Source organism: Peromyscus leucopus, chromosome 14, assembly GCF_004664715.2.
Source record: "Peromyscus leucopus breed LL Stock chromosome 14, UCI_PerLeu_2.1, whole genome shotgun sequence".
Lineage (NCBI taxonomy): Eukaryota > Metazoa > Chordata > Mammalia > Rodentia > Cricetidae > Peromyscus > Peromyscus leucopus.
The window spans coordinates 75533421-75558733 of NC_051075.1; the positions used below are offsets into that span (position 1 = coordinate 75533421).

Here is a 25313-nt window from a genome sequence, read left to right on the forward strand (position 1 = left end):
CCTGCCAGGGACCAAACAGAGGTCCTCACTCACTGACCTGCGTCTTGCCTCCCTGGGAACTTGAACCACACATGCTGGAAATACAAAGGTCTATGTGGCCAGGAACCACAGGATATTTACATAGGTGTGTTAGGACCTGGTAGCCACATTTTCTTGATTCAGCACTGTCTTTTCTTAGGTGGTAGCTAATACCCCACCTCCCCTAGCCCCAGTTTCATAGTTCCCAGGCCACGGAACCTTGAGGAGTGGATTTCACTATTTTTTCCACCCTTTTTTTAGGCAGATCTTCCTGTATAAATCCGCCTGGATAGGGTGCTAGGGGGCAAGAAGCTGTCTTCCTGAGGTTCTCTCCTCCTCTCTGTTCAGTCTGGTAACCCTGCTGTGACATGAGGGTTTTGTTCTTTAGTGATAGACATCTCCTAATCATATTCCTTGAGGACATTGGGAAAGCAAGCTGGAACAAAGGTGTCCTGCCTTGTCCCTAAGCAGCCTTCCTAAGTAGACTAATGAAAGGGCCCTTCTCTCCCATTTTAGGAAGATCCTAGCACCTCCCCATCCCCAGGGACCCGAGCCACCAGCCAGCCACCTAATTCCTCAGGTAAGAGGGTACCTAGTCCAACAAGTCTTGAGGTCTTAGAGCAGGTGGTCAGCTAATCTGGCCACTTCACTCTATGGGTGAGCAGAGAGGATCAAGTCTACTGAGTTCCAGATCCTCAGAGCTTCCCAAGTAGACCAGGCAGACAGCTGAGCAGGTGTGATAAGGAGACCTTAACTCTGGTCCAGCTAAGGGAAGGTACTAAGAGTATCATGTAGGGCCTGGCAAGAGGCTGGGCTGCCATGTGGTGGTGAGATGTTTTGTTTTGTTTTTTTCTTTTTCTTTTTTTTTTTTTCTTTATAGTCCAGAGCTTCTATACAGCAGTCAAGCAAGCTACCACTTAGCCCCAACCCTGGCCAAGGAGCTCTTTAATGTCCCATCTTGTGTGTGCTGTGTAATGCCAACTAGATAGATGCTGTAGTTAGATCACCAATAGTCCTTACTCCATCAGAAACACAGCCTGACCTGCCCACCTGGTCACTGCGTCAGCTGTGGCAGAGGGGATGTGGTTAGGAGAGTGTCATGAGGCATAGCTGTAGGAAGGCGACCCAGATGCTGGTTATTCTGGCTTCAGTTGACACTGCACTCAATGTCAGCCTTACACTAAGCTTTGGGCTCACGTATGTGGTAAGGAGAGGCAAAGGAGTCAGCTTGCCCACCTGACAGATGGATGTTCTTGCCAGCTTGTCTATACCGGTGTACATGTCTGCCAGCCTTCTAGGACTTCCTGGGCTGTTGCTCCCTGTACTGGTCAGTGTTACTGTCATTATTTTTCTACTCTGTGAGTTAAGGAATGTCCCATGCTTAGCAGTTTTTGGCTCCCTGTGGTGAATATTCTATTGAGGCCTCACCTGGAGTATGGCTGTGACCTCGGGACTTGTTCCGATAAGCCCTTTGCACCTGCCAGGTGGCTTTGAGATAACCTGCCTCAGATCTGAGGCTGGCCTGCAGACAAAGCTCAGCTCAGGGCAGCCTCACTGCCCCTTTGCTCGACCCTGGCCAGTGTGTTCGGCTTGGTTTAGTATATTTCCTGTGCATTGGAGCATGAATTGTAATCGAGTACAACAAAGGTTGAGCGTTCCCAGCCCCCAAACCCAAAATGCTCCAGATTCTGAAACTTCTCCATCAAGTTTCAGGTGAACTGAATCTGCAGCACCTCTGGTCCTAAGTGTCTCACGGGGAGCCCTCTGCCTGTGGCACTAGACTTAGAAAGGGAGGGTGGCTTCCGGCCGAGGAAGGGAGCGGGCCAGACTCAGTGTGAGGAGCCTGACCACAGGAGCACTAATGAGAGTGTTGGGAGGAGTCCCCATCGGCTCCTTGTAGCTGATAGCTCTGCTTCCCTATCAGCTGGACAAGCTCCACGGAGAGGACTCAAGTTTCTAAGGAACAGGAACCCTGGAGTTGGGAAATGGTAACGGTAGGGCTGCCTACAGTTCCAAGGGTGCCCCGGTGAAGGGGGACTGAAACTCAGGAGCCAGGTTGCAGCTCTGCTCTGAGCAGCCTTCCCACAGTCGCTCTGCACCCAGAGCCTGGGCAGGCTCCTGCAAGGGGTTTAGGAGTCGGGTGACCCCGAGCCCTTTCAACTCTGACCCTTTATGAAATGAATTGACAGAGGCTGGCCGAAAGCCCTGGGAACGGAGCAACTCGGTGGAGAAACCTGTGTCCTCGTTGCTGTCCAGGTGAGCTGTTCTGGGAGGGCCAAGAGACGAGTCTCATGGGCGGGCTTTGGCACTGGTTCACATGTCTGTTTCATTCCATTGCCGTAGAACCCCGTCTGTGGCAAAGAGCCCCGAAGCTAAGAGTCCCCTTCAGTCGCAGCCTCACTCTAGGTACCGACAACCCTCCTGCCCATGTGTTACCTGGGCTCTGGGGCCTCCTCTGTCTCCTTGTCCATGACTAACACCTCCCAGCCCTGTCTCGTGTCTTGGTATTAACAACTTGCTCTGGGAAGGGTGGTCTGCTCTTTCAGACCCGGGGAAAGCTAGGGACCCTCCAGTGGTGTAGGCTGGCGCCTCCCTCTCCTGAGAAGGGAAAGCCAGAGCCCTGGAGAGGTGTGACTTGTGAGGGAAAAGGAGGCAAAGCAGAGAGCCGTCGGTCCCTACCACGCAGGGCAGCTGTGGGGACTGCTGCACCCGTCAGCCCGGCATCCTGCCCCTTCTGGTCATTCTTGGTCCCCTTCCTTTGCCGTCAGCACACCTAGCCAGACTCCCCACAAATCAGCTGACCATGTTTCCCAAACCAAATGCCAGTGTAACAGCAGGATAGACTCTTGAGAACTAAGCTGGCCCCCCAAAACATCAAAGATGGTGACCGAAGCCTGCATTTGAAGGCCCCTAAGCCCACACCAGGAATTATCTCTACTGACCACCCCAAATGGAAGCCAGCAGCTCTTGTCACAGAGCAGGTGACACCAGAAACCCGGCTTGCAGAGTGAGACAAGGTGATGAGCAGAGCAGAGCTCCAGCATGGCCCTGACAGGCATGCCATGGTCAGCCAGGCTGTGCACAGGGAGAACTGTGGCTCCTGGAGAGGCCCTGGAGGAGACTGAGGGCAGAGGTAGAGGTAGTCTGGGATAGCTTTGGAGGGGGCCGGCCAAGCCTCCCTCTGGGTGAGAGAGAATCTATTGCACAGACATTTGGGAGGCGGCCTCCAATGTGAAGGGATGGGAGATACTGAGTCGTGAGCATAAGCACCCTAGCACAAAGGACAGGCCCATAGAGCAGAGAAGGTGGGAAACGGGAAGGGGCAGCATGGTGATTGACTGTGAGCTCACCCTCTGTGTGCAGGGTCCCTGCAGAGCACCTGAGCTCACTCTGTCAGGAGAGGAAAGCTGACAGGAGGGCAGAATAGCCGGTGGTCTTCCAGCAGAGCTAGTCCTGACAGCTAGTGGAGTCTCCAGTGTGGCCCCACCTTCTCAGTGGCTGAGGCCTCTCTCTTAGAATGAAATCTCTTTGCAGCTTCAAGCCAAACCTGATCTTTTGTTGTTGTTCTTTTTGTTGTTGTTTGGTTTTGGTTTTGGTTTTTTGAGACAGGGTTTCTCTGTGTCCTGAAACTTGCTCTGTAGACCAGGCTGGCCTCAAACTCACAGAGATCCTCCAGTGGGATTAAAGGTGTGCACACACACCCCCTCCCCCCAGTGCTCCAGCCTTGCCAAATCTGGTCTTTAGTTTCAGTGAAGATGTACAGTAACCACCGCTCAAGCACTCATGCTGTTCACAGTTGTTCAATATGGAGGGGGCAGTGCTGAGTCTTGAAGAAGTAAGGCAGATTACCCTAGTCTCCCAGAAGTCACTGCTGAAATGGTGCCTGCAACCCACAGGAAGGGCCTGAAGCTTGGGTTATTTGCTTATCGGAACCCAGAATTCCTGGTAGACCTACCTGTTCAGCACCAACATCTGTGTAGCTCACCCAGGACACATGCAGGGACACTTCTTCCAAGCTTTGCAGATCACTGGCCCTCTCTCTACTAACACGACCCCTCACAACTAAGCTGTCCCCATAAATGGACATTTGAACTCCATCACATCCCAGTCTCCCTACCTGGTTCTAGCCTCATTCCTTCAATGGCTGTTCTCTCCATATGGGCAGAGAGTTGGGTCTAGAGTTTGTCTGCCTTCAGCACCTCCACCATGTTCTGAAAGATCCTGGAGTTAGATTCACATCCTGGCTAGTGAGTATCTGGGGAGAATGCCTGTACCAGAGGCATTGAAGTTCAGATCAGTAATCCCTGTCCAGAACCTGTTCAAAGTATAACCAATAAATAAAGAGCAAAAGAAAAGTACACTGGCCCCAAAAGTCAAAGATGGTGACCGAAGCCTGCATTTGAAGGCCCCTAAGCCCACACCAGGAATTATCTCCACTGACCACCCCAAATGGAAGCCAGCAGCTCTTGTCACAGAGCAGGTGACACCAGAAACCCGGCTTGCAGAGTGAGACAAGGTGATGAGCAGAGTAGAGCTCCAGCATGGCCCTGACAGGCATGCCATGGTCAGCCAGGCTGTGCACAGGGAGAACTGTGGCTCCTGGAGAGGCCCTGGAGGAGACTGAGGGCAGAGGTAGAGGTAGTCTGGGGTGGGAACTTTAGAGAGGGCCTGCCAAGCCTCCCTCTGGGTGAGAGAGAATCTATTGCACAGACATTTGGGAGGCAGCCTAGGATGGTACCCTCAGCATGGAGCTAACTACGATTCCACTGCTACAGTTGTTGGGTTTCACCAACCAGAGGTCAGCTGGAACACCAGCTCCATGTGGAGGAAGATGCTGTCAGTGCTGTTTCTCTCCAGGGAGACAGGAGGCACTAATGCTGTTTTTCTCAGTTGCCTCCTCTACCTAAGACCTGTCAAGCCAGAAGACGGCTCCTGTGTGGCCCCATGTCCTGACCCGGACTGGGAAATGTGGTTAAGGAATTGAGGAGACCTTTAAAGGACAGGACATTCACGTCCTTTCCCAGCACCCCTACAGCAGAAGGGCTGGAGAGCAGGTGGTTCTTGAACCCTAAGCAGAGGTCTCTGACACCTCAAGCTTCCCCAGCATGGGTGCCTGTAGACCCCAGCACCCACCCTCCTGCACCTACCGTTCTTCCTCCAGGGTGAAGCCTGCCGGGAGTGTAAACGATGTGGGCCTGGATGCCTTAGATTTGGACAGGATGAAACAGGTGAGAGCCGGTAGCATTCAGCAGGCTGGGGACTGTCTCTAGCGGGTCCCATGCTTGACTGCCACAAAGGCAGGAAGCTGGCCAGGGGAGGAAAAGGGAGTGCCTGGGCACCCTGCAGCCTGCCTCTGGGCCCCCTCCACCATGACTGAGGGGTGCTGAGAGCAGGGCCTGGCTGAGGAGACCCCTACAGTCAGCATCTGTCTCTTCACTCTGAGATTCTGCCCAGCAGGAAATCCTGGAGGAGGTGGTTCGAGAGCTCCACAAGGTAAAAGAGGAGATCATTGACGGTGAGTGGGGGCTACTCCAGCCAGGGGTGAGCTCACTGTCCCCCCCATCCCACACCACCCCATCTGTAGCTGTGGAAACTGGGGCTCAGGAAAGTGAAGTGGATTACTGAGAATGCACCTCTCCCTGGGGGTGGGGGGATTCTGTGTCCGAGACCCTCCTTGCCTCAGCTTTCTCCCAGAAGATCACCCTGTGGAGGAGAGGGTGGGCTTGGAGACACCCTCTGAGTTTCTGTCCCTTCCTTGTTTGTTGCCTGTCCAACCTTCCTGTCGCTGCTGTCTCTAGAGAGTGCCTGACTCCTTCACAGCCTGCATGACTCTGTCTAGGGAGCCCCTGGCTTCAGAAAGCAGGACTGTGATGCTCACATCACATCTGTCCCCACCAGGGCCTTTAAGGAGCTGGCTCGGGCCGGAACAGAGCATAAAGCACAGCCTGCCCCCATCCTCCCCCGGTGCCCCCACCATCACTGGTGCCCAGGCTCTCAGCAGTGACCCGAGCTAGAAGGACCTATGAAGCCAGAGGGGCAGCTAATGCATGCTCCACAGGGAAGGTGTGCACAGAGGTGCTGCTGAGGCCTGGCAGCCAATAGCAGCCATTGGCTATACTAGCTACACTCCTTGGCCACCGAGACCACAGTTTCTGTCAGTCCAGTCCCACAGAGGACAAGTCTAGGAGAGTGTTCATGATGCGGGGAGGGGACAGCACAGCTATGGAGCCGTTCACTGCCCTACTGCTACCCCACAGTTCCAGTCTTGGGGGGCTCCCTTTCTGGGACTTGGGGAAACAGTCAGAAACCCCAACTTAGTCAAGCTGTCTTCAAGAGCGCTGCCAGGGAAGAGACAGGCAGTGGTGAGAGCCTGGCTTCCATCACTGCCTGCCATCATCGTGTGGGCCATGCTAAGAGCCCGCAGAAAAGTGTGAGGGTGCTGGCCCTGCAAAGATCCTATCACTTAATGGTGGCCCTTCTCTGGCTGTTGGCTCCAGCCAGGTCTGTCCACTGTGAGCATACCAGAGGCCTGTGAAGGAAGAGGGGAAGGGAGGGGAGCTCGGGAAGGGAGCCCAGATCTGGGGAAGAGACAAGATGAAGGGCCAGAGGAAGGAAGAGCATTTGGGAAGGGTTAACGAGTCTCAAGCAGGCAGAACAGAGCCAGCCCTAGAGGAGAAAGGCTGGGCCATGGCACCAGCACAGTCTACAGCTCTGTGGCCAGAGATCTCTGCTGTACCACACTCACTAGACAGGCTGTGCCAGCTTCCACCCTGTGTGGGGAGGGGCTCAAGGGCCTCTGAGCAGATGTGGGTGCTCACCTCTCGGACTCTAGGAAGACCTGGGTCCCTCCCACAGCACCCCGAGGAAGCTCTGAAGCAAGGCATAGCCTTTGACTTTTTCAAGTCTATCATTAGGGGCAGAAGCACATGAGGTCTGGGTTGTCTCCCCAAAGATCTGTCAAAGCTGCCCTGCTGGTGAAGCTCTAGCCCATGTGTGGTCTCTGGAAGCCTGAACAGGGTGCTTCCCTGCTACACTGAACCTCCCTCTCCTGTCCTGCCCTTAGCCATCAGGCAGGAGCTAAGTGGGATCAGCACCACGTAAGATGGCGCCAGCCCTGGAGGATCGCGAGGAGCCGTGCTATCCCCAGCACACAGCGAGCCTGCAGAAGCTGGGATGTGCTTAAGTCTCAACCTGTGATACAATATTAAAATGAGGAGACAAACTTCAACTCCTGGATTTTTAGCGTATCTGACACAGAACACCGGGTCTATTCTTTTTTGTATTTTATATTTGCTTATTTAAGTGTACATTTCTTTGGTTTATAGAGAGAACACCCCAAAATCACCTGCTTTATTAGATGGCTTCCAAGTTTTCTCCTAGGTGACACTGTTAGCTCCTCAGCTTGCAGTGAGCAGCTGGGTGCAGTGTGGCCTTTCAACGCCACAGAGCTGTCAGAATACAGCTCAGACCCAGCAGCCATGGTGTTTCAGTCTGTCCACGCAGTGCGTGTTATGTCTACACGATAATAAATAAACCGTTCACTGTCCACACTCGGGCTTGGGCTTGCTCTCTCATGCGCCGGCTCTTGGCTGCCTTGGTGGGATGCCTTTTTACAGTGAGTACCCAGACAAGAGTGTGCAGGACTAAAGAGATCAAGAGGGGACATCAGAGAGCAGCTGGACCCCATCAAACGTCCCCAGGACCCAAGAATATGGCCAGGCCACCATGCGTCTCCTACATGTGGAGCTGAGCTCAGGTCCTGCCTGTGGGGAGCCATATAGCCCCAGGGTCACAAGGTAGGTGGGCTCTGACTGTAACACACCCCTGATTCAAGGGTTCCATGTGCAATCTGCCTGTCAAGTGCTGGAAGTGGGCCCAGGGATCAGGGAGCTGAGAAGAACAATCCATGGCAACCTAGGGAAGTCCCAGCCCTTAATCTTCATTGTAGAAGAGAGCCTCTGACCCTTGGTCCCAAGGGCCATGTCCATATGGTCAGGAGACTAGCAACTGGAGCCTTGTGCCATTCCCCATGTGACCTCCCATGGCCACCAGGATCATAGAGCAGAATGCCTATTGGTGTGCTCATGCTGAGGACTGGGTAGGAAGGGACGGGGTGAGATCCTTGGCACATTCCATATCATTGAGTTCCAATCATCCTAAAAGCCAGGAATGTGATTGTTGGGCCTGGCCAAGGCAGTATACTCCACATACTTGAGAGGTACTTTGCTACAGCCCTCCTACCCAGCCTCTCCCAAAATGTCCTCAGCATAGCCTAATCACATTTCCTTCAGAGATACCCTTAGCCCCAGACCTCTGACATGAGGGGAGGTCCTGCAGAGGCCTATGGCACTGTCTGCAGGAAGTAGGCTGGTGGGCCAGGTGCAAGTGGGGCTCGGCCAGGGCCATGGATGGCAGCTGGCCTCACTGGGAGTCCCCTCAACTCCTGGAGTAGCTTGTGTGCACAGGAAGAAGCCACCTGCCTCGTCTCAAAGTCCTCATGTCTCGGAAGTTCTTGGACCAGGCCTTCTAAGTCATCTCAACAGTCACACTACTCAGAGACACCTGTTCCTGGAACACAGGGCCACTCCTAGGCATGAGGCAAGGGCTGAAGCGCACCCTCCTTCCCTGGCTGCCTCTGTGGTGGTGTCATTGGCCACACCTTGTACCACAAGCTCCTGGATGTAGTGGGAGCTGTACGGCTAGGCCCACTCTTGTCCCTGACTGCCAAGGGACCCTCCCAGCATACTGCTGCCACATGCTTTGGACACCAGGACCCACTATGGTCCAGCCCCTAAGGACCAGGTCACTAACAAAAGCTGCCTCCCTAGACACAGCTGTGCCATCACATCAGTATTTATGACCCACTCCCAGTTCACATAACACACAAAGACACTGCCCAGTCAGTTCCATGTAGGATGCGGGGAGATGAGCCTCATGCTGCTAGCCTGACCCGGCCCTGTCCAGGGATGTGGATCCTACACTGCCAGCCTGACCCTGAACAAGCTCAGGAGGGTTTCACAGGTCAAAAGGCCTAAAGTAGAGCTGTCCTGTGGCTTGGAGGGACCTGCAGTCCATATCTAGAGGCTCTCCATGGTGGCAGAGGCCTCAGGGACACACCCTTCTAGACACAGTCATGGGGCTGACCTTCACCCACCTGGATTTAGGCCTCATTCTCTGAAAGCTCAGATTCAGGCCAAGACTCCATCCTGCCCAAAAGAAGGACAACACATTGACTATAAAGACATGTTAGATTTAATCTAGGGCACAAGAACAGAGAAACCAGCTCCATGGGACCACAGACACCGAGTATCAGTCAGTTAGAGGGAAGGCCCAGAGAGATTAGGTAAGCCTGGTTCCTCCAACCACAGATGCATCCCCTGTTGCTGGGCCCAGCAGGGCCAGAGGCAGCCTAGACTGCAGGAGCTGATGTAGCCAGATGTTCTGTGGCCCTGGCCCGCGGAAGTGGGGGCAAGAGGCATGGAGCTGCCCACTCAGGCACTGCTGGCCGGCAGGGCTCACAGGCGGTCCTCTGCCAGCTTATACTTGCGCTTAACCCTGGAGTAGGGTCCCAGAGAGTCCTCAAATACAAAGTCCCAGAGCACCTTCACCCAGGAGTGGTGCTGCGGCAGGTGGTCGTAGTATTCGGGCGCAATCTTCCGCACCTGTGGAGAGGGGTTGGGGTCAAGGCTGCACCTTGGCTGGTACTCTAGCACACATACTGTGAGTGCACACACACACACACACACACACACACACACACACACACACACACACCACACACCAGCTGCAGGTGAAGGAGGCCCCAGCAGGGAAGGCACCACAGCCTGAGTGCCCCACCTCAAAACCCACCAACGTTCTAATCCAAAAGGTCAAGGTGGATCCATCATGGTCCTGCAGAGTTCTGAGGCCTGCACCTGCCGACCTTGAATAACACCCTCACTCCTCACCCCAGCGTCCTATGCTCTGCCAGGCTCTGGGTTTTGGCTTTTACGGCTTCCTCACCCACTGCGTGTGTCCACACCCAGCCTTTACCCTGACCTGATATGCAGTGTCTACCCCTCCCCCAGGGAGTGTTGCGGCCACAGCACCTGTAACCAGAACACCACATTGCTGTGGAGATCATCCTCCCACCTCCCCAGGGAAGGCACTGCTCCACATCTGAAATGGGTCCAGCAGGCAGCCTCCTCTCCAGCCCACAGCAGGTGCTCTGTGAAGACTGCCCCTGCCTGTCCGAGGCGGCCTCCGTAGACTCAAGCATGGCCTCTGAAACATGCTATCCCTTTTAACCTCTGCCTCCTTCTCAAATGTGCGCTGCACACACACACACACACACACACACACACACACACACACACACACACACACACCCCTGGGCACCCAAGAAGGACATACAAACATACTCAGGAGTGAGAACCCTCCCTCACTGCTGCCCCTTTGCCACACCTACATAACAGCCATTGGCATTCAAGGCCTCCGGTTCCTCTATCTGAACCTTCACACCTCCACCCCAGCCCCCCCCCCGCCCCCCCCCAGTAGCTATAACCAGTCCCCATAGGTTGTAAGGACAAGACTACACTTCCGCTATCTGGCCAGCTCCAAGCTGGGAGCGGGGTGCCCGTACTCTTACCGGGCTGGGACAGGAAGTGAGCAGCAGTAGGCAGGAGACAGAAAGCAGAGTGCTTCCCATGGTGTCCACTGATACAGAAAAGGAAGCCCAAGTACGGGGCAAGTACTGGAGCAGGGACACAGGATGGGCAGGTCCCATCAGCAGGGGTCCCGCAGCTGTACATGCGTTAACCTAAGCTGCTAATCTGCATCTGCCTTGAGACACTGTCTTATCTGGATCTGCCTCCTCTATCTCCAGGCAAGCACTCCAAAAGTGAGTAGCCATCCCCTTACCAACCCACAAAGAAAAGTCAGCCTGGGAATGGCAGAGCTCTTCTCCTCCCTCTCATTCCTCCTCATTCCTCCCTTGCCCGCTGAGCCTAGGCTGAGCACTTACCAGTGGCAGGTAGCAGCCAGGGATGCTGGGGAAGTCATGGTGCTCCATGTGGTAGCCCACATTGAAGGTGATCCAGTTGAGGGGTCCATAGTAGGAGTAAGTCTCATGGCCCTTCGTGAACATATAATGCTCAGCCACAAAATGGCCAGAGATAGGGTGTAGCCCCAGGCCCAGGAAGGAGCTGGCTAGCAGGTAGACTATGGGTTTGATCCCCCAGAGGGCAAAAATGGTCATGTCGACTGCCAGCTGCACCAGGGTATTGAGCATCTCCATACGGGTCACCGCCTTGGGGTTCACACAGAGGGGCCGTAACGAGTAGAAGAAAGGTTGGAGCACCAGCCAGAGCAGCTTGCGGGCCGGCGTACAGAAGAACCAGCCTTCAAAGTTCGAGGGAATGTCCACATCCAGCCCGTCGCCACCCAGGTAACGATGGTGGTCCACGTGGTACTTTTTGAAGGATGTGGCATAGGGTACGCCAATGGGCAGATTAGCGAAGATGGCAAACCAGCGGTTGCGGGAGGCAAAGTTTGTGCCAAAGGCAGTATTGTGTGAGATGTCATGGATGGCCAGTGTCAGCGAGTGGTTGATGCAGCCACCGAAGGCATAAGCCCAGAACAGCAGCCATCGCCAAGAGAGCCCCCGCACCAGCCAGGAGGCCAGCAACTGCACCAGCACCATTCCCAGCACTGTCCATTTGATGTGGGGGTCTGGCCGCATCAGGGCCTTGATGGCTGGGTACTTGGCTACAGGGAAGACAAGAATGACGAGTGACTTGGCATTTGTTGAGTCTCATCCTGTCATCCCCCACCTTCAGTCCTCAGCAGTGCCCTAAAAGTAATCAGGATTCCACCCCCCCCCCCCTCAAGGGTCTTGGAAAGGCATGCTATCCCAATACTTTGTGTGTTGGAAGAGTTGCAGCCTGGACTGTGGTGTGCACAGGATCTCCTACCTCTGACCACCTTCAGGAAGAGACTGGGAGACTTCCCAGGGTGGGGGAATTTGCCACCAGCCTAAATAAAGTGCCAGAGTCACAACAGGTCACACAAAGATAATGGTATAGCTGGGTGGCAGTGGCACATGCCTTTAATCCTAGCACCCGGGAGGCAGAGCCAGGCGGATCTCTGTGAGTTCAAGGCCAGCCTGGTCTACAGAGTGAGATCCAAGACAGACACCAAGACAGGGAGAAATCCTGTCATGAAAAACAAACAAACAAACAAAAATGGTATATTGGAAACCAAAGTAGCATCAGAGCCACAAGCCTTCTGGCCCCCAGTGTTCCAGTAAACACAGGTCCATGTCATGTGCAACTAGGTACTTGGGCACAGCCAGAGAGGGACGATATGGACTAGTCACTGGCAAACTCTCACCACTCAGGGTGTCGAGGCACGGCTTGGGAGGCGGTCCCTAAACCAAATAAGCACTGCAGAGAGGCTAACCAAGTGCCAGCTGTCACTTCAGGGCAGCGAGTGTCCGTCACTGTGTAGGTCGTGCTTTTTGTATTTTGTTTTCTAGAAAAGGAACAAATGGTGCATGTGGAAGTTAGCCAAGCCAAGAAGGACAAGGAAGGAAGGGCAGACAGAAGGATAACACATTTAGGCACGACAGCTGTGCCTTCTAGAAACCTCTGATGAAGGAGGTGGCAGCTTCTGGTCAGACAGTAAGTGCTGCATCCAGGAAAAACTCAGGGTGACAGATACCCCTAAGGTCTGCTCTGTTGGCTCCTTGGACAAGGACAGACACCCCGGAGATGGGGCCAGCACTGTCCTGCAGATGGGGAAGCTTGGCCAGCCAGGCACGCTCTTATCCTAGGGCACCTCAGTTAAATAGCACCAGGTCCTGAGCATCAGCGCCACTCAGAGTAGACAGGGACCTCGCCTTGCCTTGCCCAGGGCTGGCCTGTAGAGAGGGTCTCCCAGGACCATAGCAGGGGCTGTGGCTTTGACTGGAACTGGCAAGACCATGTGAACAGCAGTGATGGCTATATGGCATGTGACTGTCATTGATGCCTCCAGCTTACACACCCAAAGTGACAGGGCTGGGGGAACAGTTCAGCTGCCAAGTGTAACACAAAGCCCTGGATTCATTCCCAGCACTGCATGAACAGAGTGTGTTGACACACACCTGTAATCTCAGCACTTGGGAGTAGAGGCAAGCGGATCAGAAGTCCAAGATATTTCTTGTCGACATAGTGAGTTTGAGGTAGCCTGGGCTGCATGAGACCATGTATAAATAAATAAGTGGGCAAATCATGTATATGCTTTACCACAAGAGAAGAATGTTTGGCCAGACAGTGTAGGCTTATGCCTTTGATCTCAGCACTGAGGAGACAGAGGCAGGCAGATCTCTGAGTTTGAGGCCAGCCTGGTCTACAGAGTGAGTTCCAGGACAGCCAGGGAAACACAGAGGAATCCTGTCTCAAAAATAAAGGAAAGGAAGAGAGGGGGAGAGGGAAAAAGAGAGGGAGGAGAGAGAGAGGGAGGGAGGGAGAGAGAGAGAGAGAGAGAGAGACAGAGAGAGAGACAGAGAGAGAGACAGAGAGAGAGAACATTTCACTGGGAGACACACATAATCATGCCTATGGTCCCAGCCACTCAGGAGCTGAGGCAGGAGGTTTCAGGAGTTCCAGACCATTAGACAAAGCAAAACTGAAATCCCCACTGTTTAAGAATTCCAGCTCCCAAATACCTCACCTGAGCAATCTGGCATGGTCCTGAGATAAGGGCCAAGCTAAGGCAGGCTGCCAGGGACTGCTTGTTGAAGTTCATGGTAGCATGTGGTGTGATGAGCCTGGGCATTTTACATCAGGGTATTAAATGTTTCCCTTTCAACTCTGCCCACAGTTACTTAATCCCTACCCCCAGGTTCCTGGGAGAGCCTGGGCACTAGGAGACCAAGCTGCCCCCAGGCAGACTGTCTCTATTTTCAAATGGGGAGACCATTTAGCACCAGTGGTGAGCAGAATAATACAACCCCCCAAATCCCCACGTGCTAACACCACACCCTTTGACCACCTTAGGTTAAAGAATGGTCAAGAAGAGGCACATGTGTCATCAAAGTCATCACAAGGCTCCCCACTCATGCGAGAGCCAAGCTGGGAGCCAAGGGCTAAGTGAGGCCTGTGGAGAGAGGCTATCTGTCTTAGAACAGACAGGAAGTCCTATGAAGGAGGTGGGTGACTCCAGAAGCTAGGGAAGACCAGGGAACCTGCTCCCCCATGGAGCTTCCAGAAGGAACACAGCCTGCTGATGTGGATTTCAGCCCAGTAAGACTGGGCCAGAATGCTAATGTCCAGAGCAAAGGATACTATGAAGTGGTACACACCCAAACCTGGTGACTCCATTCAGGACCTCCTCCTCCCAGCCGTGGGACAGAGGCCAGCCAAGCATGGCCTGGCCTCTGAGGACCCTGCTGCTCCTCAGTCCAGGTAAGCCAGCATCATCCCTCTGGACCCAGCAGGGGCATGGCTCTGGGCACATAGGGCACAACCCATATGTGAGCCACACTCTGGCCTTCCACCGGAGGGACTGATGCGCCTGCCGCTACCTGGGAGTTTGGGGGTAGGGGGACAGGTGCAGAGCCAGAGTTAGGACACCACCAGGGAGTGCCTCAGTGCTACAGGAAAACGGAGGGGATCCCAGGACCATGGAGAAGGTGGCACGTCTTCATGACAGAATAGGGACATCTGCAGGAAGACATTGTCCCCACCAGGAAAATCACATGCAAAGTGCCTGCATCTGTGCATGCCACCAGCTTCCCAGTCCCCCATGGGTGGCCTCTGTGAACCTGCCTCACCCACTCAGCCTCCCTCGGGCAACAGCCAGCCTCCCTCTCTCTTACCCAGGAACCCACTAACTCCAGCTAAGGATTTTCAGATGGCAGCTGCCCTTGCTTCCTCTTGGAAGGGAGCCAAGCATCAGTGCAAGAGGGCAGGTCCAGCCGCCACACCTGTATCAGGTGAGCCCCAACCAGGTGAACTCCAGGGCAGCAGGGCCCAGGCCTTAGCTGGGATACACCTGAAAACACAGCCTAGCAGCGGTGACTGTGGGCTTGTACTGGCTGGTTCTGTGTGTCAACTTGACACAAGCTAGAGTCATCAGAGGAAGGAGCCTTAGATGAGGAAATGCCGCCATGAAATCCAGGTGTAAGGCATTTTCTCATTTAATGATCAATGTGAGAGGGCCCAGCCCATGGTGGGTGGGGCCATCCCTGGGCTGTTGGTCCTGGGTTCTGTAAAAAAGCAGGCTGAGCAAGCCATGGGGACCAAGCCAGTAAACATCACTCCTCCATGGCCTCAGCTCCTGCCTCCAGGTTACTGCCCTGTTTGAGTTCCTGTCCTGACTTCCTTCGGTGATGAACAACAATGCTGAAGTGTAAGCCAAATAAACCCTTTCCTCCCCAGCTTGCTTTTTGGTCATGGTATTTCATCTAAGCAATAAAAACCCGAAGACAAATTGGTACTAGAAGTGGGGTATTGCTGTGACAGACCTGACCATGTTTTGGGGGAGGATTGTGAAAGGATTTTGGAATTGGGGGCTAAAAGAGCCATTGAGTATTAAGAGTTCTGTGGGATGTTCTTTAGGAGCTTGAAAGATAAGAATGTTAAGAGCCACGCAGAAGATGGAGACCTGACTTGTGAAGTTTCAGAGGGAAGTTTAAAGACTCTATCAGGGCCACTTGTTATTCTGAGCTAAGATCCTGTGTTTCTGGTTAGCTGAAGTTGAAGAATCAGCTGTGATTAACGAGATACCAGAACTATTAAAGCAAAATTTTGCTTTGCTAGAACTCTTGATGCTGGTTGGCTGGAGCTAAGAAATTATCAGTGATTAAGAAGAGACCAGGATCACTGAGGTGAAATCTTCTGGGAAGTGATTCCTGGAAGCACAGAGAAGCTGTGTTCTGCCTCTTGTAGACTGTGAAGATTTGTCACTGTGATTGGTTTAATAAACAAGCTGACTGGTCAATAGCTGAACCAGATAAGGCTAAACAGGAGAGCCAAACTGAGAATGCTGGGAAGGAGAAAGGCGGCATTAGGAGTCACCAGCCAGACTCAGGGGGAGCAGGAGATAAACATGGCATGTTAATAAAGGTACTGCCACGTGGCAAAGCATAAATAGAAATATGGATTAACTTAAAATGTAAGAGCTAGTTAGTAATAAGCCTGAGCTATTGGCCAAGCATTTATAATTACCAAGCATTTATAATTAACATAAAACTCTGTGTGGTAACTTGGGAAGCAGCTGCCAGGTATTTGGGAACTGGCAGGTGGGAGAGAAATATCCAATTACAGTGTTCCAGAGGTGGCCAAGGTTGTACCTCATGCTGGCAGCCAGACTTGGTAATGATGTAAGAGCCATCCAGGTGGTACTGGTTTTGAAGGCATGAAGGGGTCATGGAGAGCAGCTGAAACTTGGCACTGTGAGAGGCAAAAAAATAAAAGGCCATTGGTGAAGGTGCAGCCTCAGTGGTATTGAAGGTCCAGGACTGAAGGGGTCATGCAAAGGAATTGAGGCTTGGCACCAGGAGGAGAGCCTATGAGAGGCCATTGGTGAAAGTGCAGCCTAGTTGCAGCCTAAGACTCCAGGGTTTTGGAGATGCCAGTACCATGGGAAGACCACCAAGAACAGCAGCAGCAGTGAAATGGAACCTGCTGGAGTCTAGAAGACAAGCTGTGTGTGCTGTGTAGGGTGGAGATAGGGAAGTGACCCAAGCTATTTGCAGGAGTCCAGAAGATTGTGAGTGGATCCCAGATAATTGGACATCGAGTTATTTATACTGTTGAAATTTGGTTTTGCTTGGTTCAGAGTGTGATGGTGCCCTGGTTCTTCCCTTTTTAAGAAGGTATCTAATTTTTATTTTTAAAGGGGCTCACACATGAAAGACTTGAACTTTTAAAAAAGATTGGGCTGAAATTTTAAAGACTGGTTTTAGTGTGAGATCTTGGGGATGAATAATAGAGGAAGAGATATGGCTTAATAGTGTTTGTGTGTCAAGTTGACAAGGGGTCCATTGTCCTGGCTGGTTCTGTGTGTCAACGTGACACAAGCTAGAGTCATCAGAGGAAGGAGCCTCAGCTGAGGAAATGCCTCCATGAAATCCAGGTGTAAGGCATTTTCTCCTCTAATGATCAATGGGGGAGGGCCCAGCCCATGGTGGGTGGTGGGTTCTATAAGAAAGCAGGCTGATGGGCTGAAGAGATGGCTCAGTGGTTGAGAGCATTGGCTGCTATTCCAGAGGTCCTGAGTTCAATTCTCAGCAACTACATGGTGGCTCACAACCATCTATAGTGGGATCTAATGTCTTCTTCTGGCATAAAGTGTACATGCAGATAGAGCATTCATATACATAAGATAAATAAATTAATTAAAAAAAGAAAGAAAAACAGGCTGAGCAGGCCATGTGGAATAAGCCAGTAAGCAGCTCCCCTCCGTGGCCTCTGCATCAGCTCCTGCCTCCAGGATCCTGCCCTGTTTTGAGTTCCTGTCCTGACTTCGTTCAGGGATGAACAGCAATGTTGAAGTGTAAGCCAAATAAACCCTTTCCTCCCCAACTTGCTTTTTGGTCGTGGTGTTTCAATAGAAACCTAATAAGAAACCTAAATAGAAACCTAATTAAAACAGGGCTGCTTGCTCAATGACCCCCCCTCCCCTCTGCCCAGGCCCTGTGCAAGAAGCCCTGTGCTCCCCCCACCACCCCAACATCTCCCAATGACTCAACTGCACCCCGGATCCTAGCTGGCCCTCCTCTGCCTCAGGTCCCCCACCGGACCTCCCATAGAGGAGAAACGCACCACATGGAAGGACAGTGTGTCCCCTCCCTAGCCCATCCTGACCACCCTAAGCTGCCTCCTGACAGACTCTACGCAGCCCACACTGCTGCCGAGCCCTCCATCCAATGGGCATGCCGCTTGAGTCTCCTTCTGGTGGACATGGGCAGTATCCAGCCTCTAGCCCACTGAGCCTCTAGCCTGGCTACCTTAAGCATGCCTCAAGAGTTCTTTACTCATGCTCCTGGAGGCCAGCCTGGACACCCTCTAGAAGTCCACAGCCAAGCATCCTCAGACTCAGGCCAGTGCCCCCCTCTCTCTTCTCCGCCCCACTCCTGATGTGCTTTCCCTGACAGCCCACAGAACGAGGAGCACATGGAGGTGGCATCTTCCCTAGGAGCCCATGGCCACCGGGTCTAAGGGGGCCTGACCTAAATGCTCCAGATTTGCCACTTACGTGTGTTAGTCACTTGCTCTTAAGGACCCGGAGCCTATGGTGACAACCCCATCCTCAGGACACTTTTTTTTTTTTTTAGAAACAAGGTTTCTCTGTGTAGCTCTGGCTATTCTGGAACTTGCTCTATAGAGCAGGCTGGCCCTGAACTCACAGAGATCCACCTGCCTCTGCCTCCCGAGTGCTAGGATTAAAGGTGTGCGCCACCACCGCCACTACCACCACCCAGCCACAAGACACTCTTAACCTGTACCTCTGAGGAGGCCTTGATTTTTCCAGAAATTCTCCTGATTTGTCAGCTGTGTGGTCAGGGACAGAGTCAAGAGCTGGCAAGGGAGCTGCCATGAGGGGCTGCCAGCTGCAGGCCTCTCCAGCACTCTCCCTCTTGACCCATGGAGATGGCGACCCCTCCCTCTCTTTGGTCTGCAGTAGGGTCCCACCAGGGAGACCCCCCATCACTTCCACTCTGAAACCGGCATGCCTCTCCCCTCCCAGCCTGGCATCAACACCATCCAGGACAGGATTCTCCCACCCCCTTCCCAGGGAGGTAAGTAGTGCACAAGACCAGTCTGGCTGCAGGGCAATGATCTTGGCTCCTGTGTCATGGGATCCAGCAGTTCAGCTCCCCGACCCCCACCACCAAACTGCTTAGTGGGGATGATGCCCCCTAGTGGCCATAGGCAGAAGTGCTCAAACGAACATAGTCCCACCAGGTCTACCCCTCCACAGCAGACCAGCCTCTCATCCAGGCACCTGGAGCCTTCCTAGATGACTTCCTCCCAGATGACTACCTCTGACTACGAGGATATCTCCCTACTACTTTTTTCCCAGCCCAGGTCTGAGCCCTGCCCTAGCTTGTTGGAGGCCTCTGGGAGACCCACACAGCACAAGACATCAACCATAGTCCAGAGTGTCTTCCCGAGTCTCACATCTACCTTACCTCCTCACTTGCCACTTGTTAGACCTGCTTTGTATCCTGGTGGTGGATACGGACACAGGTCTCGGGGGATCCCCAACTGATGAGAAAGGAGGATCCATCCTAGAATTGGGGAAAGGCGTGTGAGCTCATGCAGGGCACATAGTGTGTCCTGGCTAAGGTGCTGTGAGCGGGCCAAACAGTGTGCTGGACCCTTGTACTGAAACTTACCCACTGGAGATGCCAAGGTAGTTGGGGGTGGGGATGGCCTCAGACCCTAAGGAGTGTTCGAAGTGATAGAAGATTAGGTCATGTTACAAACTAAGGACCCCTGGAGTGTGGCCTTAAAAATAAAGGACTTGCATGACATGTTAATATACCTCCATAAGGCTGTTAAATACTAGAGAACATGGCATTAAGACAGGCCAAGTGCAGCGTCCCAGAACATGTGAGCCGTGCTAGTGAGGTATGTTGGGAGCGTGGAGACAGTGCTCCATCTGAGTGGAACTCGGGCAGCCCAAACTCAGATCTCCACGTAACCACTTAGGAAGTAGGGTGATTAAATCACAACATGGGTCCCTTGTGATGGGATCAGTAGACAGACAATAGGCCAGAGTGCTCCCTCGCCTCTCAGCTACAGGAGGACATGATAAAAACAAGGAAGTGACCCTCACCTGGTCATGCATCGGCACCTAGGCTGACCCTGGTTGCCTTTGGCTAGGGGTGGCCACGGTGTTTAGAGGATCTATTGCTTCTGTTTCCCCAAATCCCAGAGCCACTGGGCACCAGACACAGTTGAGCATTGAATGAGAAAAGTCCAGTGCAGAGTTACACCTGGGGACAAAGGTAGAGGGTGTGGCCCCCTAGAGGAGAGCGGGGGAGGGGAAGGTGGCAGGGGAGGGGTGGCGGCATGTGGGTTGACTCACAGGGCTCCTGGGCACAGGAACCAGAGTGGGAATCTTGTCCCCAGCTCTACTTCAGGAATGCACCCAGGAGCCAGCCACGATGAAAACAGTTACAGAAATTGGTAAATGCCTCAACTCGGGGCTTTCAATTCCTTCCAGAGGGTAAATGTGGTTTCACATTTACCATATGCCCGTGTGCACACATGCATGCATGTGTGTGTGTGTGTGTGTGTGTGTGTGTGAGTGTGCGCGCGCGCGCGCATTTGTGTACATACTTGTGCATGTGTTGCCAGAATTTTCTTCGGAATATTTGAAGCTAAGACCTGAAGGATACACACTAAATCAGTTGATAAAAAGGAAAGAAAAACAAACCTAGCTGGCACTTAGGGGGCAGAAGCAGGTGAATCTCTGAGTTTGAGGCCAGCCTGATTTCCAGAACAGCCAAAGCTACAAAGAGAAATCCTGTCTTGAAGGAAAAAAAAAAAAAAAAAAAAAAAAAAAAAAAAAAAAAGGAGGAGGAGGGAGGGAAGGGGGAGGAGGAGGAAGAAGAGGATGGAGAAGGAGAAGACGTCTAGCTGGGGATGGGAGGTTCCTGGTGTCAGCCTAGCGTATACCAGGTCCTAAGTTCTATCCCTAGCACCACAAAAATAATTAGCCCAGCAAAGAACAATGCTTACAAAGGCCAGGAAGTTGCCTGGGCCTTCCAGATTGGGGAGAAGGCAAAACACAGTGAAGAGTTGCAGGGTCAGTGTCTGGGTGTCTCTAATAGGCCAGGGCAGAGGCCAGAGTTCAGCATTGGAAGGTAGAACAGGGAATATCAGGGCCACTACCTCCTGCACTGCCGGGGGGCCGATCCCACATCCATTTTCCCATTCCCGCCTAGTGCAGCACCATACACACCTGCCCCTCAACACAACACTACCCCTGACCACAAAACCATGGTCCTAGAATTGGGCAAAAAACACCGGGCCCCCAAGGAGACACTGGCACTGAAGGTAGCCACACAGATGGGCAGGAAGGCAGGCAGACCCTTCTTTTGTAATCTCAGACCCTGCCTGGCAGAGGGGGCTACAGACTCAACCAGATCCTTGCATATCCCAGCAAGGGGCAGGCTTCCTGCCAGTCACCCTGGAGTCTGCATGTCCCTGGCTGAGTGACCAAAACCTCGCCTTCCCCTGGCAGCTCACTCTGTGCCCTAGACTCTCTGGCGGCATTTGGGTCTTCTGATCTTCCCAAAGGCCATCGCCACCAAGAGAAGTCGCAGCCTGGCCTCTCCTAAGCAAACAATCCAACAACTGACTTTTATTTCCTGGTTTCCCTTTGTGTGTGTGTGTGTGTGTGTGTGTGTGTGTGTGTGTGTACCTTGCTTTCATATGTTTTTTAAAAAAAGCAAACAAAACTACAAAGCTATTTATTTTCAAAAAAAACAAAAAAAAACAAAAAACCCAAGCTTGTGTTCCTGGGCCTGGCTCAGTGTGTAATGGATCAGCTTCCTGCCTGCCCTGGCCTGAGATGCTACCATGGACCTTATTTTCTTAGGACTGTGCCAGGAGAACATGTTCTCATCCTAGGCGGCAACAAGGGGTGGACTTTGGTCTTACCGCAGAACACCTGGGGCCAACTCCTAGCAATGACTTCCTGGGATCTGACTGGGAGATTACGGTCTTAACTGAACACCTGCCAGGCCCAGAGCTTGATGCAGCTACCAGCCAGCCAGCTGTATAGACTACAAATGGACCTGAGCAACCTAGGCCTCGGTGGCCTCTGGACTGTTCAGCACAGGGCAAACCGCTCCTCTCCGATTGACACTTGGCTTCTGAAAAGCGACAGAGCAATTATGTGCAGGATCCCCCCGAGGCTGGGGGAAGGGGAGAGGAGAGCTTCTGCACCCCATCCTCAGTGAGTTGCCAGCCCTATCGGCGGGAGGTTGAAAATGCTTCTGTCGATATCTGTAGGGATCCTGGTCTGAATGCTTCACACATCACCTCCCAAGTTGGAACCACCACTTCTTAAGGAAGACTTTGCCTTCAGCCTTCCCTCTTGCCCAAGCTGCAACTGACTCACCCTTAACTCACAAGTGACTCTTGGAATCCTGACCATGGGATCAGCCTTCCTGCCAGCCACTAAACTTCTGCTGCCCAGCCCAGAGCTTGGGCAATGGAGCTGGAGAGGCAGAGCTGAGAGAGAGCCTGCACCTGACATCAGAGCAGCCAATGGGGTGGGGTGGGGTGCTTCCTGGAGGGCTGGTCAATGCAGGAAAGACCAGAACCTAAGCGGATAAAAGAACACACATTCCAAGTCACCAGCACCAACTGGGCAGGTATCAGGAAGCCACAGTCCCCACAGCTGGGGCAGGAATGAAGCTCCCTGAAGAGGACAGCTCTCTTGCTGTGCCTGGGCCGGAGTGTCCCCCTCAACTCCCCACGGCCTCTGCCCTGCTCCCTTTCCCCCACCAATCTCTCTAGGAAATCAGGATGTATTCCAGGGTCCATGGTTTCTCTGTTAGAGATGTGTTGCTTAGTGTGTGCAAAGCCCTGGGTTGATTCCCCAGCACCCCATAAATGCTGGGTGTGGCGGTAAGTGCCTGTAATTCCAGTACTAGGAAGGCAGAGAACAGGGGTCACAAATTCGAAGCCCACTTGTGCATCTAGGAGGAAGGGAGGTCCTTGCCACGTATCCCCGACACCTTGTTGGCTCTCGTCCTTCAGGGAGCCTGCCTTATTCTCTCTACTAGGCAGAGCAAACGACACCATTTTACAGACGGGGCGGGGACACAGGCGCCCGCGGTGTGTGGTGGTGGGGGAGAGGTTTACAGGTACAGTTCGTCTAGACTCCATGAGCACCTGTGGGCAGGGACACACAGCTGCCATGTGTGTCTCCGCTCACAGGTCCTCTCTACCTAAGGCCTGATGCCGCCGGAGACTCAGGAAGAGAAGCTGGAGAGCCAGGGGAGGGCCTGAGGGGGCTCCTGCTCCAGTCTTAGCACACTCAGCACCTCAGCCAGGGCTCCCGCGCTCCTCCTGCGGCGGGAGTGCAGTTCACACAAGTAGGGAGGATGGCTTACTCCGACACGTAGGAGACAACCACAAGATACAAACCCACAGGACAATTTCCAGGCCCTGAGCCGCAAAAACTGCAGCTACAGCAGCCCAGGTGCACCCTGAGTTTGAAAGATGCAAAAGTCAGAGATGAAAAAAAAAAAAAATCTTCCACAGTTAGGGGTAGGTCAGGAAGACATCACAAACAAAAACCCTAAGAAAAAGACCTGGCCAAAGACAACTAGAGACCTGGACGGCAGCCGGGATACCACCGGCGAGGAACATGGAAGCCGACCATTGAGTAAATGTCAGTTAAACCCACGGGAAACAGCATCGCCAATCCGATGAAACAGTTTCACAGGTGCTGGGGCACCCAAGTGAGCTGGGGGAAGTGAGAGTTGAGAGAGGCATCCGGGCATGGGGCATAGGGAGGCTTGGGGATGGAAGGAGGGCACTCCTGTCACGCACCCTCCACCTGCGGAGCCCGAGACCCCTGCCAGTCTCGTGGAATCCGCAGGACCGGGCCCACCCAGGGAAATGATCTCTCAGAGGTCTGCTGCAGGAGAGCCGCGTTCCACCGGTAGGAACCTCGGGTCTCCGGCTTTCCGAGAGGGTGTGTCCCCCGAGCTCCAGTATTCCCCGTATTCCCGGTGGACAGGCTTGGCCACGACGCAAGGAGGAGGGGGGCTCTGCGCACAGCAGGAGCCTATTGGTTGTGGGTGAAGAACCCTCGGCACGCGCTGATCGGCTCCCCTACAGTCCCCCCATCCCGCTGCGGCCACCACCGGGTCCCCGGCTATGGTCGCACGCGCTCACCGAGCATCTCCTTGCGCCGCTGCGTGTGTGGCTGGTCGCTGTAGACCCACTCGAAGTCGCTGCGGCCCTCGCTGTTGCCCATAGTGGGGACACTGGGGCCCGAGCGCGCTCCACTGAGTTATGCTCACCTGTCGCAGGGTGCCCGCTGCTGGCGGGGACCTCAGGGCCCGGGAGGGGGCGGGGTGGAGGGCGGGGCCGAGGCTTTGGTGCCTCGTGGGCGGACCTAGGGCGGGTCGCGGTGGTACCCCCGGAACCCAAAAAGCCTGGGTTGGGAGATGCGGCCGTGCCGGCACCCTGGCAGCCCTGCAGAAGCCACTGCGGGACACCCAGAGTCCTTGACTCCCTGACCGCGTGGCGATGCCCACTGCCACTTGCAGGCTGTGCGCTCCGGTGCGCTCCGGTGCGCACCTGTCTCCGCGCCTGGCTGGCCTCACCACGGAGCGCAGTTCACTCTGTGCTCTAGACTCGGGCCTTTGGGCCTTCTGATCCTGGCGTCCTGGTCTCCGTAGAGGAGTAAGTGGGAATGAATGCTGGGGAACTAGGAGCTGGGGAGAGGTGCCCGCAAGCAAGGAGCTTGGGACAGGCAGGTCCCAGCAATGACTTCCCGGCTTGTCCCTTTCACACAAGGCAGAGGGACATAAAGGCACAACAAAAGCACGGAAGTGAGTCAAACATAAGGAACAGAGGTACAGAGATGACTCGGGGTGATCTGTGCCAAGGCACAGATTGGCTTTGGAGCAGTTTTTGCACCGGATCTTGTAGGGCGAGTAGGGGATCAACAGCCCCATAAAAGGGAGGGGGCTGGTGGTTAAGGAAACAGCAAAGCCTGAGAAGTAAAGAGCAGCCTCGGACATTCTTCAGGCCAGGGCTTGGATCTGTGGGGGTGACAGAAGAGGTCTCTTCTGCTCTCCACCTGCTTCTGGTGTTCCAGAGGCTCAGAGCTTGGCCTCTCGGTGGCCTTGTCTGGAACAACCCCCAAGGCCACCACGGGCAGGCATGGGATGGAAAGTGTCCTGTCCTTCCTGAGGCCCAGGAGCATGGACCCCTCTCAGCCCTGGCTGGAACTGAGGAGGAGGGCCGAGACAGCGACATCGGGTGGGGAGGGGCACCAAGGACTGACCCACAGTCCAGTGAGGAAGACACTCAGCCAGCCAGAGTCCATCGCTGCCACATCAAGGAGGACCCTCCGCTGTCATCCCATCAGCAGCCAGATGTGGTAACTAGGCCAGGTGAGAAGGCCTTACCTCAGGCATGTAGGATTACAGGCAGACCTATACCAGGACCCAGCCCCTAACCTCTGGCCTGGAGAGCCTTACCAACGCCAAAGCACTTGCCAGGTGCTGACCTCCATGTTGACCTCTGTGGTTTTCCATCTTGATGCATGTACCTGGGGTTCCCGCT

General features: G+C 53.8%; 2 protein-coding genes across 7 annotated transcripts in view; one reads left to right on the forward strand and one right to left on the reverse strand.

Annotated features, from left to right (window-relative positions):
- Window positions 1–7568, forward strand: part of Evl (Enah/Vasp-like) — a 147510-nt gene extending 139942 nt beyond the window's left edge. For 4 of the 6 annotated variants that reach the window (XM_028882113.2, XM_028882115.2, XM_028882116.2 and 1 more), the window contains exons 9-14: window positions 535–598; window positions 2208–2274; window positions 2362–2424; window positions 5180–5246; window positions 5476–5533; window positions 7082–7568. In XM_028882113.2, coding sequence (XP_028737946.2) covers window positions 535–598; window positions 2208–2274; window positions 2362–2424; window positions 5180–5246; window positions 5476–5533; window positions 7082–7119 — 357 coding nt within the window. In that variant the 3' untranslated portion in view covers window positions 7120–7568. The remainder of the gene's footprint in view (window positions 1–534; window positions 599–2207; window positions 2275–2361; window positions 2425–5179; window positions 5247–5475; window positions 5534–7081) is intronic. The other 2 variants (XM_028882114.2, XM_028882117.2) reach the window with 1 other exon arrangement.
- Window positions 7569–9247: 1679 nt separating this feature from the next.
- On the reverse strand, window positions 9248–24072 carry Degs2 (delta 4-desaturase, sphingolipid 2). The gene is made up of 3 exons (XM_028882118.2): window positions 23913–24072; window positions 11021–11763; window positions 9248–9680 (listed from the first exon to the last, which is right to left on the reverse strand). The coding sequence occupies exons 1-3, from the start codon at window positions 23992–23994 to the stop codon at window positions 9534–9536; spliced, it is 972 nt and encodes a 323-aa protein (XP_028737951.1). The 5' UTR covers window positions 23995–24072; the 3' UTR covers window positions 9248–9533.
- Between the last annotated feature and the right edge of the window lie 1241 nt (window positions 24073–25313).